The sequence below is a fragment of the Acinonyx jubatus genome, chromosome X (genome assembly GCF_027475565.1).
Source record: "Acinonyx jubatus isolate Ajub_Pintada_27869175 chromosome X, VMU_Ajub_asm_v1.0, whole genome shotgun sequence".
NCBI classification, from domain to species: domain Eukaryota; kingdom Metazoa; phylum Chordata; class Mammalia; order Carnivora; family Felidae; genus Acinonyx; species Acinonyx jubatus.
The window spans coordinates 106,985,311-106,998,999 of NC_069389.1; the positions used below are offsets into that span (position 1 = coordinate 106,985,311).

Consider the following 13,689-nt stretch of genomic DNA (forward strand, 5'->3'; position numbering starts at 1 on the left):
AGCCAAGAGTTATCCAGTCAGATCTGAATGGAAAAATCTATGATTTGTTTATTCCATAGTTCAAGTTCAAAAGCAAGAGACAATTTAAATAATAAAAGGGTAACAGGGAAAATGCAAAGAAAGAAAACAAATCCGTAAGAGTCCAGAAGAACCTTCAAGAATATTTAATTCGGAAAATGTTATTGGTGTAGAGAACTTGACTGAAAGCAAACAGCTGGGCAGAGTTCAAGGTTTTAAATTAAAAACAATCTAACAAGGTCTACGGGGATAACTCTTTGAGCCACAGTTTGGAGACCAGATTCATTTCTAACCAAGTAAAAGTAATAGCAGTCTAAGCTAAAAAGGAAATTCCTCACAACTGAGGTAGTTACTAAGTATCAGCACACTTTCCAAGTTCTCACAAGGCGGCTGAGCTATTTACAATCCATTTTCCTCATACATAAATGGAGCACCTTTTCAATTTTGTCTTCTGTGATTTGTTTAAAAAAAAAAAAACAACACTTATACACACCAGCCAGAATATGCCTATTTTATTAACATCATGCTTTAATAAATAACTGGCTACTTCTAATAAAATTAAGCCTCTGTTTACAACAGCCCCCAATATTCCATTTGACCATTCTGCAGAATTTGGTGTAAAAAGTTGAATGAAATGTAGACCCTGAGCTATCAAGTAATTATGTTTCAATATAAAAATAGAGAATTACTCTTACAACTGAAGATTGAACAAGAACACAAACCACCTCTCCGTGGGTTTTAGCTTCTGTGGAATCGGTTGGGATCTTAATGGCTGTCTAGAGCAGGAAGAGACTTGCAGAATTTTCTTTCTGAAGACTTTCGGGAACTCCTTCTTAAAGTGATTTGTTACATTCTCATAGTTTTATGAGCCGTCATTTGTGAGGATACAAGCAATGGGTTCCTAAGGGTCACCGCTAAGATACCGTCTTCTCAGATCTATCTCCTCTCTCCCATCCCCCTCCAAAAACAACATCACATGAAAAGATTCCCGACACTCAGATCCCCCCCACCCCGCCCCCGGTGGACGTCTTGGCTGTTAGGGTGGCACAGCGCGGTGAACCACTGCCAGTCCTTTGTCTTCTTCATCAGAGAGGCCTGGGCAAGAAGACTCAAGCAGGACACCTTAGAAATCTTTTTTACACAAACTGGAATCCAAAACCAAATGCAAATGCACAGACACAGACTTTTTGAATGTTGACAGCTATCCCGTGAGCCCAGGCTGCACCCTGGTTCTGACTAGCCCCCAGACAGCTCCCTCCACTATATGGCTGGGTTTGAGATCCGGCACACCATAACAGGGGGGACCAAATGAGCTTATCGGTCACTTATTTCGGCCATCGGGGTACCAATTCAAAGCAGGTCAGCGTGGACGTGAAGACCAGCATACAGCGGCTTGCTAAACTCGCCCAGATAAAACACAAAAAGACAAAACCCACCCCCGAGCTAAGTGTGAACATGTGGTAACTGGGACACCCTGAATGCCTTCTATATTTCCAGGGAGAGTGTTTCAAAAGAAACCTTCTTCTAAATGGGCTACACTTTAAGGGTAAACGGGTTTAAGGAAAGGACCGATCTGTGATCTTAGTTTGTGTAATTCAGTTCAACCAAGATGGGTATAGTCAGCAGTCTCTTCCGGTCCCTGGCCATAAACGAAGCATAGCCTTCTTCTTGTACTGATACTCGAACACACCGAACGAGTGTTTCAGAAGCCCCCTGTACGGACTTCGCGATCTGCCCTAACTTAGTAAAAAACAAAATCACATCCACTCGTCTCCAGATAAGGCAACTAAAACAACAGGGATAAATGGAAATTTCACTGCTTGTTGGGCTTTTCCTTTTAATAAGATAACATGTACAGCTATTTAATATTTCAGAAATACGTACATGTTACATACCAAGAAAGGACCCTGGTTTTCTTGTAAGAAACAAGGTGAGATCATAATTGAAGGAAAAAAAAAAAAAAAACAACCCACAAACAAAAAGAAAAAAAAAAACAACAAACAAACAAGAGTGATAAAATCACAAATGCACAACTAACTACAGTTCTGTACCTACACTGTTAGCCACGTTTAACATGATTCCAGGGGAGCAGGAACTGACTTGACATCCAAGTCCCTTTTCCCCACAAAACTGAATGAAAACACAAAGTCAGCCTTTTTGAAACCAGTGGCCACATAGTAAAAACTGTACATCGTTGTCCATTCATTTAAAAAGCAAAGTCACTAGGATGGTATAAAAGTGATAACCGGTGCCTCCTTAACTTTTCGACGGAAACTTTTTCTCGACAATTAAGAATTATCTCCACTCTCTCTGCATAACCAGGAACAAGATGCAGGAGACAGCGAGGAGGTAGGGCTGCGCCCCAACGCGGGCACCGGTGCCGCCGGTTTTATCACTGGCGCTCTTCCCCGAGTGGTCAGTCGCGTTGTACTCCAACTCCGAAGGGCACTGCTGATACTCACAACCACTGCCGCTTCCCTCTCCGCTGCTCTCATCGCCTAGTGGTTAAAAAAACGGAACAGAGGTTTCATTCTGTTTGTTCTCGTCACAAGGCGCCCAAGGACGAGGTGTAAATCTCAAACCGCGACAAACGCTTACTGATATCAAAGAAGTCCACGTCATTCCCGTTGTACGCGTTCTTCATTTTGCTGGTCATGACCCGAAGGGCCATGATCTGACGAAGGATCAACATGTCCGTTTTGCTGGTGTCGACCTGGACCTCTGGGTTATTGCCCTGGTTGGCTAACCCGTTCCCCGTCACTGCGAACAGGTATCTGAAATGAGAAACGACCCTGTGAAGATGATCAGTAAAACAGAAGGTCGCCAAAGATCACCAGAGAATCCTGCTTGCAGTCTAGTTATTTCCGCGGAGGGCGATGCCCCGGAAGTTCTTCCGCTTCTAAAGAGCTTGGATTTCTCCTTTTCCCGGGGAAGGCATCTTGTTTCTCCAATTTGATGGGAACCTTTTGGAAAGCAATGGAGGTTGGTGGCTCAGAGTCAAGTGCCGATACGGAGGCTACGGAGCAAGGTTACTAAGTGTCTAGGGGGAGGGACGCAAGACATCACCCGAGAAGAGCACGGGACCTTTGGAGAACTGGTGCTTTAGGAGGCGAAGCTGGTGGGCAAAGACCCACGGGGACCGAGTACCATAAAGACGAAACTACTGGAACGGCCTGAGCCCTGGCTGCAGCCCTCACGCGGGGTTGGAACCGCCGTCACAAACGTTGGGCCCGGTACTCTTTGTAGGTAGCCGGGTGCCTTCCCGATGCCTACGGGGTAAAGCCCATTCCTCAGAACGTCCAGAAGCCTTCCACGTCACTGCTACCTACTATGAGATGCTCCAGGATGCCTCCCTCAACTGACAACAGACAGACCCCCTCTGGAGCGCTCCCGGAGCTGACCTGCTCTTGCCTCTCCCGTTCCAGCAGCCATCCTCGTTGCCATTCCCAGCGGCCATCCTCTCGTCGTTGCAAACAGTGCTGGGCAGAGAGGACCAGAACTTTTTGGCCTCTTTCAGCTTCTCCTTGACATCGGTAACCTAATGAGGTGGGGGGGGGGGGGGGGGGGGAAGCAAGCGCTCTGTAAAAAACTCACGGCCACCTAAACGTGTGTCTTCTGATCATTTCTAAAGTAGCTCCAGAGTGCTATGTAATTCATTTTCAACTTGAGTCACAAGAGAGAAATGCCGATCAAATGTATACAGAAAAGAACAAAATCACACCCATGAACTAAGAGTCGAAATGTAAGCTCTGAACAAGTTGCCCGGATCCGCTGCCCACTCTACCTCTTTATTACAACTACCAACTGCCGCCTGCCAGCCTCCGTGCCCTGTAGATACAAGGAGAAGACACCCTCTCTTCCCACCAGGCTTTTACACTCTGGCTCAAGCATCTAGAGCAACCCCTCTGTGAAAGCGAGTGCCTGTCATCACGCTCCCTCCTCCTACTGCATGCACAGCCTGCTGCCACGTGCTCCTACTTTCTGACCGTCCCAGTGCTTACTATACATCCTCTTTGTCACTTAAGCCTGGGATGTCGGCTTCTCCCTCTTTGCTGGGGCTGAGAACGAGGATGAGTCTTACCGCGTCCCTATAACATGCACAGCGATGGGCGCACGGTACACGCGTCACGTTTCCTAACTACGTACCGACTTTATGAGCTAGAAAATCAGAGGCAGATTTACTGACATCCACATGCAAGTTGCTTGAGAAGTTTCACCTGAAAGACCCTCACTTGAAAGCCTTCCAACTAAAAATGCATTCGGAGCAAATGTTTTCAGTTCTTTGCCATTAAACACGGCCGTTCCTGCCAAACTGCTCACCAGTCGGTCCAAACTAGTGCCGGCTGCTGTGGTTGGGCGTTCCTCAGGGTGATATGGTCTGAAGCGAGCGCTGAAGGCACCTTCAGAGATGGAACGGGAAATCCGGCCGGCCGGGAGGGGCTTGGGAGGTCCACATCCCTGGAAAACCTGCATTGAGGCAAGCACAAGTCACATTAGGGGAGTCGTGTCCCAAGCTGGAGCAGGGGAGGGGTTCTGCCCGTCCTCTCCAGTGTCCTGCCTTCATTACCTTCTGGGACACTTGCACACTGTTCTCTTGCATATTCATAATAGCATCGGAAATCTTCACATCGATGGGGTCCATGACCGATTCGATGTTGAAAGGGCCCTCGAGCCTCTCCGCCACCATCAGCATCGCGTCTAATGTGACGTTGGGGGAAGAACAATACAGCATAAACAGTAAATCGTCAGTCTGACCTTGGGTCATCAGTGTGGTTATTTTATTGTCTCTCGTTTCGGGGGGGGGGGGTGGGAGGAGGCATGCATCATAATTCATGTTTTTGTTTCTTTTTAAAAAATGTTTTATTTATTTTTTGAGAGGCAGCATGAGCAGGGGAGGGGCAGAGAGGGGGACAGAGGATCTGAAGCGGGCTCTGTGCTGACAGGCTGACGCCAGTGAGCCCGACGTGGGGCCGGAATTCACAAACTGCAACATCATGACCTGAGCCGAAGTCAGTCGCTCAACAGACTGAGCCGCCCGGGCGCCCTTTACAGCTTTTTCTATTACACTGAACTGCTTTTAGTCACTATGCATTGCTAGCTCTCTAAAGTGTGAAGTGGCCAGGTGAATGCTCTATTCCACAGCAAGGAAACCCAATCAGGAATGTTCTATTATACTGATTATTCGTTCCTTCGTGTGTCAGTGGCTGTCACTGTAAGGCTGTCCGACTCAAAAACGCAAATCTGTTAAAATCCTGGCGTATCACTTTCTTGCTTTCCTTTTTGAAATGAAACCCTTTCAGATCCCTGAGTGCACACCTGCAAAGTACAAATGACAGTGTTCCTAGGAATTCTAATGACTTTTCAAATAATGACATTTTGAAAAATGCAATTTTGTGCGAAGATAAACTTCCCATTTCAAACACAAGGGCCTCGAGTTAAAGCAAAAAGATGTACCTCCTTTTTGTTCTGGTGAAAAGACAACACAAGGCCACAGTACACAGAAAGCCACGTGCTCACAGCGTGAGTCTTCACGGATCAGTCTGCGAATTACTTTCACATTCTGGAGGAGTCTAGAAGGCGTCGGCACACACTCTCTTAAAATACGCTGTACTTGTTTGTCTGCCGTATGCGTTCGTTGGGATTATGAGGCTTGGTGTTTTCAGTGTCCTCTAATTTTCACCAAGAAATGTCAGGCAAACTGGATGTCCGAATGGGAAAAGGACACTCCTGACAAGCACTGAACTTTTCAACTTGTTCTCTCCCCTTTCCACTCTAGTGCCGAAAGCACGGCAGAAGGGTAGGTAGGCCCACGTTATCCACAGCCTTCAGGTAGGCCAAGGACAGCTCCTAGAAAGGAGGGCTAGTTTCCAGAAGATTATTATGTGCCCTTTTCAAAGAAGGCCGCAGGCCACCACATGGATCTCCTACCTAAACTTTCCAGTGCAAAGGAGTTTTAGCATCAGCATATCAATGACACCAAATTTGGTCATCAACCTTTCACCTTGAACCTAGGACAAATACAACACACCGTTTTAAGGCACGGGGATCATTGCTCTCAACTGCAATGGCGATGTCACAAACCACAGATTTCCGTGAAATGCACTTTTTTTTTTTTTAAGTAATAACAAATGAAGTTTCAGGTTGCATTGTGGTAAGCGCCAATAAAGTGACGCTTCCAACCTCTAAGCAAAGGCTGCCGGCATGAATATACCATTGTCCTAGAGGAGGAAAAATGCTTTTGATGTGCTAGCAAAAGGAGACTTTTGTAAACAAGTGGAGCACAACTTAAATGTGTTCATCATTGTCAAAGCATCGGGGCTGGCACGTACAGAAAGCACATTCTTCGCCGAAGAAGTCGCTTGCTCCAAATAAAAATATTATGAATAGACAGATAATAAACATCCAAAATGCAGAGCTTTAAACAAGAAAAAAAAAAAACAGCGCGTTTTGAAACTACTTATTCCCCTAGTGGCGAGGAAAGGCCAGATCACTAATGTGTTTGTGAAAGACTGAAAGGAAACATAAACCCGATTCTTCTGGCTGTTTGGCGTCTTTGTAAACTCTGGGAATGGAGGGAAGCCGGGCCTTTGTTGGGGCCGGTGCCATGGCGCTGGGCGCTGCGCGGCTGAAGAATGCGCGAGCTGCCTCCCACCCCCAGGGGAGTCACGGTGGGCCGTCAATGAGGCTCTTCCGTAGGAGCCCTGATGTAGAAGCCCCAAGAGAGATCCAAAGATAGTTGGTTTGGTGTTTTTTCTTCCGGCTGGTCTAGGCTGCCGGGCCTCTGATTTGCGGGGAATCTGACTGGTTCCTGCCTCCTGTCAGCCACCCTAAGACCCCAATACAAAATTCATGCGGGCAGCAACGTGTGACATGAATAAGGCTGGCTAGGAGTCAGATGACTGTTAACGCAGCTACAGTAGGTGATGGAAAACGAGGCGCAACCAAGCATCACTTACGCTTTTCCAGAAACTGACTTTGTTTTGGTGGGGGGGAGGGAGGGGGGCGGCGGTGGGGGGTAGTATTTGGCTGACCTCTTGAACCAACCTCTTCCAAAACCAAGTCCAGGGCGCTTCAAACTGCTTGGATCCATCTGGATAAAGGCTGACAACACTGTAGATGCAACTCAGGAGAAGGAAAAGGGGGACGTGGCGGCCAGAAGGCAGATGTGGAAAACCTAGGCTTAGTGTCTCCAAGGGTCTAGACCAACTGCGGGATTTCAGTGCTCAGGTTATTTGGCACTGGGTCGGCCCCGCCCCATCAACAAAGTGTCCCCTTCGCGCTAGGCAAAACGATTCCTTTCACACTGTGCCGCCAATGATCAGAAACCCACACCTTCGGCCTCATGACTGACTGGGAGAACAAAAGGCAGTTTCCCCGACTTAACCCCAAGATCTGATTTAAAGAAGTGGGGGTGGGGGGGAAGCCCTTGACCATTCATTAACTGCAGCCGTTTAAAGGGGAAAGCAAAATTCTTTGCAAAGAAAGGAAAAAAAAGAACTTACAGCTGAGGCATGTAAATTGGGAGTGAATTCCACAACCACAGAGCAAATTAAACCCTGGTGAAAATTCATACAAAAAGCACAGGGGATGAACAATGTCTATTATTCCCGGCCTTTTAGACAGAAAGAATAAAATACCCATTAAAAATTAAGTTTAGATACCATTATACACCTCATCCCTCCAAAAAAGGATCATTCCAAATAACTGAGGAAAATTGATTCAGAAATCCTATCGATTTCCACTTGGGTTTAATTTGGTTTCTTGAAAGGGAACAGATGTAATTTTTAAGACTCTCAACAAGAATAACAGCAGCACCTCAGCCTCACGGGACCTGGTTGAAAACATTAATTAAGCCAAGCCAGAGGACGGTTTTGATTTGATGTGGGCCCTTGGAAAAATATTTTGTTAAAAATGGGGGAATTTGTGTTTTAATGCCACGAGTTACAGTTTCTGCCAGACGTGTTCGAACAAAGGAATAGTGCAAGGGACACGCCCCCCTCTGCACCTTACTCCTAACGGATCCGGACACAAGTTGGCAAAACTAGGTGACCGTCACTGTACGTCGTTGGTACCTTATGGCAAATTCTACTCCTTTGCCCCGAGAACTAGTACGTGAGGTGTTATAAAGTAAAAAGGCTAACCAACATTACAAAAATGAAGTTAGCAAAATTGAACTGCAAATGTGGCATTCGGGTGTGGGGGTGAGGGTGGGATTAAAAAAACAGAGAGAGAGCAAAAGCATCAACTTTAGATCTGGAAATGCCACGAGCTTTCCTTGCCATGGGAAACAGTCGAAAACAACGATCTCCCCCCTGGCTTCATTCTGGGCATGATGCGCCATTTGTCCGCGTGTTGCCTTCGCTGGTCTTAGGCCTTCCCTTTCATGGGATTCGGCTTTTCTGCATGTAGATTTTTTTTCCTCAGGTCTTCTAGCTTTGAGCTATTTAGGCTACAATTGTGCCGAAGTGCTTAATATTCACGTCTTTTTTTTTTTCCCCTGTGTCAGTGTGCTCAAGAATCTGCTGGAGCCAATTTATTGATGCATTTTCAAACAGACTTAATATGGTAATTAGCTCTCATGCAGACTAGAAAGCATTCTCTCCCACTCCAATCCTCCCCCCCCCAAAAGTGCCAGCAAATTGTATGCACTTAAGTTCTGCAATTACACAAATGTGACTGGGGGCTGGGGGAAGAAACAAAGTTTGCTTTTGTGAGCTGTTAGTATGTGTATTCGGTGCCACTATCACAGGAACGTCCATACTGATGTTTTAGAACTAAGCTATGCATGAAAAGCACATCAAGGGAGTCAATGACTGGACATTGAAATTAGCCTTCACTTGTCCTTTCCCACAGATGTCGATTAACCCTCTCAGAAATTGGGTCCTTCGCTTACATGGCGGTCTGGATGCCCGGCTTCAGGTGCACGTTGAGAGTGTTTACCTCTAAAACGACTAGATCAAGAGCCCCTCCGTCCCCACCAGAGCGGTCTGCTTCTATCAAATCCTCTACAGAAACAGAACTCCTAAATTCTTACAACTGGATTGCACTTCAAATACCCAAGGAGTATCCGTCCAGTATGCAGAAGATTTGGTCACAGTGTGACAGGTGTAATGATTCAAAAGCTCAGCCAGTGGGGTGCCTGGGTGGCTCAGGGGGTGGATTTCGGCTCAGGACATGAGCTCATGGGTCGTGAGATCAAGCCTCGAGTTGGGCTCTATGCTGACGGCACGGAGCCTGCTTGGGATTCTCTCTCTCCCCCTTTCCCACTCAATTCTCTGTCTCTCTCTGTCTCTCAAAATAAATAAATAAGCATAAAAGAAAAAACAAAAAGCTCACTCAGTGATGGCTGTACTCCAGCATCTACATGGACACAAACCTATCGTGTTTAACGAAAACTGACCTTTAGGAGGAAAATGTCAAAAAATCCCATTCTCATTATTAAAACTTGCTACTCACCGTGTCTAATGTCTTCTACAAGTAAACGAACTTGTAGAACGGTATGAACTCTGAGTACAGTCAGAACCCTGGCAGACAATAAATACTGAACAGAACTTTCACAGATGACAATTACAACATTCCTTATGGCTGGCGTTGAGCTACCCCCAATGACACAAATACTTCCCTCGCTTACTCACCTATGAAATTGTTCCACTCAAAATCAAGATCCCCTTGGTGGGCCAAACAGCCTCTCATAATGTTTGAGCAGTAGTTGTAACATGGCTTCACGGTCACGAGCCCCTGGCAGTGGGAGCAGTAGACCATCCTCAACAAGGCGTGGGTACACTGGGCAGTGGGGTTCACCTGGTTTGGGAGAAGAGAAAGACAATGGTGGGGCCAAGATAACACAGAAATTCCAAGTCCATCAAGCTGACCCTGAAGGTTGGGCCACAAATTCAACTTGAGAATGAGTTGTGACAGACCATGCTGAGTGGGCCTGGCCTGCTTCTTCTAGAGGAAGATTAGATAAAAGGAAGGAGGGAGGCTGGGAACAAGGGTGGAGGGAGGGAGGAACAGGACTTAACCTTAAATCATCAAGGTGCATGGATTTGCCACCCTGTAGACTCCCATTCTTCCTCCCTCCCAGTCCTTCTCTCTCTTAAACACACTCACTCGCTCTCATTTTCCATGGCTCGATTGTTTCAAAGTCCTCTTACAAGTAAATCTCTGGGATCGGCCACGAGACACAGCAGAGGTGACCTCCTCCTGCCCGCCATGCCTGGCCTGGGGTGGCCTCTGCCTTGCCAGACTGGGACCCAAGCGTATCTTCTTCTCAAACATACAGACCACAAGACTGTCCTTTGAACCTTAATCCCCCAATCAAGGTTTAGAAGGGTACCCAGTCTGTACTCCATTCTGTGCCAGTAGCTATGCAGAAGGGAAAAAACAACAAATACTCTACAGACGTGAATCTGAGTAAATGTAAACGTGGGGTGAGGCGGAGGCCTCCCGAGGCCCGGGAGCAGTACAACACAGTGTTCAGGGAAAACCTGATGGAAGAGAGGAGGCTTCAGTTACATTTTGAAGAAAGGGTTGGATTTAACTGGCCAAATGAAGGGACACCATCCAAGCCGGGGAGAGGGAAATGAACACGGGCTGTAAGAGGGCGTACCGAGCGTGTGGGGCTGAGGAGGTGCGGGGACTAAGACTGAATGCCAAGGAAGGAGGGTGCGTGTGGCCAGGGCTTGAAGGCACATGAAGACCAGGCAGACACGGAGATTCCATATGGCACGACACAGGAGGCGACTAAAGTTCATGACGAAGGGGAATAGCAAGGATGAAAACGGTACCCAAGTCAGACTGGGCTGGCCGTCCACTTAAGTGTCTGCTTTATACTTATTTTTTTTTAATTTATTTTCTTTAAAAATTTTTTAATGTTTATTTATTTTTGAGAGTGTGTGGGGGTGGGGCACGGGGCAGAGGCAGAGAGAGAGGGAGACACAGAACTCGAACTCACCAACTATGAGATCATGACCTGAGCCACTAAGGTCGGACGCTTAACCGACAACCACCCAGGCGCCCCAACTTCTTTTTTTTTTTAATGTTTATTCATTTCTGAGAGACGGAGAGAGAGAGACAGAGAGAGAGAGAGAGAGAGAGAGAGAGAGAGTGTGTGTGTGTGTGTGTGTGTGTGTGTGTGGGGGAGGGGCAGAGAGAGGGAGACAGAGGATCTGAAGTGGGCTTTGCGCTGACAGCAGAGAACCGGATGTGGGGTTCGAACCCACAAACTGAGATCATGACATGAGACGAAGTCAGACGCTCAACTGACGGAGCCACCCAGGAGTCCCTCCTCTTTCTACTTCTATACGGTGATGCTGTCTGAGGCCCGCAAGAGCTGGTTCCACGGGCCATACGTTTCCATCGATGCTTAGAAAGCGTGGCTAGGCATCACTCGCTGGCAGCTGCCCAAAGGTTCCCGTCTTCCATTCTCTCTGCCCCAGCCTCGGCTTTTCGGGGTCACTAGGAGAGGATTAGCGCATCCTTCTCGATCTGCACACGTGAACTTTACACCAGCGCAGGGAGCACATGCTGGGACCCAGGGCGGTCTGGCCGCACACTTTACCTCCTCCGCAGCGTGACTTCGGATGCCGCTTATCAACAGTACCCTTAGGAACAGGAACCGGGGCAGAGGTCAGGGAGCAGGGGGCCGGGGGGCTGGAACTAGCAGGAGAAAACCTTAACACCTTTGGGCTCCTACCTGATGTATACACACACACACACCCTCTTATCTTCACCAGACCTCTAGCCTAAAAGGGGCAGGGCGGGAACATCCAAAAACAAGGTGGTACCTGTTTACGTTAAAGTCAACATTCCCGATAAAGAATTAGGACTTTTCCAAAGTCTTAACCAGGCCCATGTTAGTCCTTTTACTTATGTTTTAACATCCAGCGTAATCTTGCCTCCCCAACCAGTCCGGATAACTAAAAGTTCATTCCTTTGAAAGTCACAGGCGGTTAAGACTTAAACGCCTGGCGTCACAGAAGTCAGAGCTGGAAGGGGCCTTAGAGATCACATAGTCAGGCTCTCACATTTAAGAGATAAGAAAACCAAAGCCAAGCAGATTAACTGACTTGCTGATAGTCACCCTGTACATCTGATTCTAGAACTGCACCTGATCAAACATTTCCCAGACGGGTCATGCTTCCCTGTCTTCTTACTACACACCAGACACGAAACTCTCAGCTGGGGCATCAGTTGCTTTCCTCTTTAATGATACTGCTAAACGCCTGTATTTGAGAGACGTAAAGAGTCAGAATGTAAATCTCTACGAGAAATCACAGAATAGCCTATGGCGTTTGTTGAATATTATGCTTAAGAGTTAACAACGTTGGGGCGCCTGGGTGCCTCCATCGTGACCTCACAGTTCGTGGCATCGAGCCCTGAGTTGGGCTGCGCACTGAGCCTCGAGCCTGCTTAAGATCCTCTCTCTCTGCCGCTCCCCTGCTGGTGCCAGCTCTCTCCAAAAAAAAAAAGAGGAAACAATGTCTCAGTACAAAAACATGTAGAAAGCTAAAGTGCCAACAAATAGTTACTGAGCACTTATCTCAGCGGTGGGGATTACTCTGGAATGTATTTGTGATAAGGTAGCGAGGCAGGTAGGAATCTGTGTTGGAATATGGAACTTGTTCTAGAAGGCACACAGACATTCCAAAATGGTATGGGCCTTTAGGAAATAAGCAAAATTGAAAAGCCCAAGAGTTATACTCGAGACACAGTTTTTTCCAGAGAGACCTTTTTCTCCTTCTTCTTCTTTTTTTTTTTTTAAACTCTAGGACGTGGTCTGCTGTATTCTTACTTCCACTGTAAGTCAAATCTGGGCTGTAGCAGATCTTGTAGTACAGTTCCCTAACACAGGGACATGTTGGCTCGAGTTTGAAAAACAGAAACTGAAGGAAATGACACAGTAGAGTTTTATTAAAGGAAGATTGTGAAGCTGGGTTTGGCCGACTTTTTCCATTTCATTCTCTGGCTAAGCACTGGCTCATGCTCTACACAGGACTGGCGGTCTAACCACTAAAAACGATCACAAGGAACTGAGCTATAACATGTTCTGGAAATGCTAAATACCAGGACTGAGGAGAGGTGGCAAAGTTCTAAGAAAACTGCGATGGGGAAGCACACGCACAACAGCCATGTTGGGGCAAATCGAATGGAATCTTTTGTCTCACAACCATTAGCCAGACCACTGTGAGGAACTTCACATGAAGGGAATTCAGACCCTGGGAAAACAAAACCCTTGTGTGAGAATGAGGCCCCGGTATAGAGGAGGGTTGTAACACAGTCAGGAAACGGAAAGAAATAGGGGTCCCCTGTAATGCTCATCCCCACCCCCAGAGGTAATAGCAATAATGTGACCACTCCCCAGGCCTTGGGTCCCCCTCTCACCGACCCAGCCAAGCTCAGGATGGGGAACCCAGAGTGCCAAGGAGCAGCTCTCCCTTTGGACTCTGGAGTGCCCAGGGGAGAAACAAAATGGAGTAGATTCCTTAACGCCCCTCACCCATTTAGCTCATCCCCCCTCCCATAACCCCTCCAGTAACCCTCTGTTTGCTCTCCATATTTAAGGGTCTCTTATGTTTTGTTCCCCCCCCCCGTTTTTATATTATTTTTGCTTCCCTTCCCTTGTGTTCATCTGTTCTGTGTCTTAAAGTCCTCGTATGAGTGAAGCCATAT

The 13,689-nt window shown here is 47.1% G+C and overlaps 1 protein-coding gene across 1 annotated transcript in view; it reads right to left on the reverse strand.

Annotated features, from left to right (window-relative positions):
• Window positions 1–513: 513 nt before the first annotated feature.
• GPC4 (glypican 4) overlaps window positions 514–13,689 on the reverse strand; it is a 108,690-nt gene continuing 95,514 nt past the window's right edge. Inside the window, exons 4-9 of the mRNA XM_027054417.2 lie at window positions 9,654–9,819; window positions 4,586–4,716; window positions 4,339–4,485; window positions 3,420–3,556; window positions 2,617–2,792; window positions 514–2,516 (exon numbers count right to left, since the gene is read on the reverse strand). Of these exons, the coding sequence (XP_026910218.1) occupies window positions 2,314–2,516; window positions 2,617–2,792; window positions 3,420–3,556; window positions 4,339–4,485; window positions 4,586–4,716; window positions 9,654–9,819 (960 nt within the window). The 3' untranslated portion in view covers window positions 514–2,313. The remainder of the gene's footprint in view (window positions 2,517–2,616; window positions 2,793–3,419; window positions 3,557–4,338; window positions 4,486–4,585; window positions 4,717–9,653; window positions 9,820–13,689) is intronic.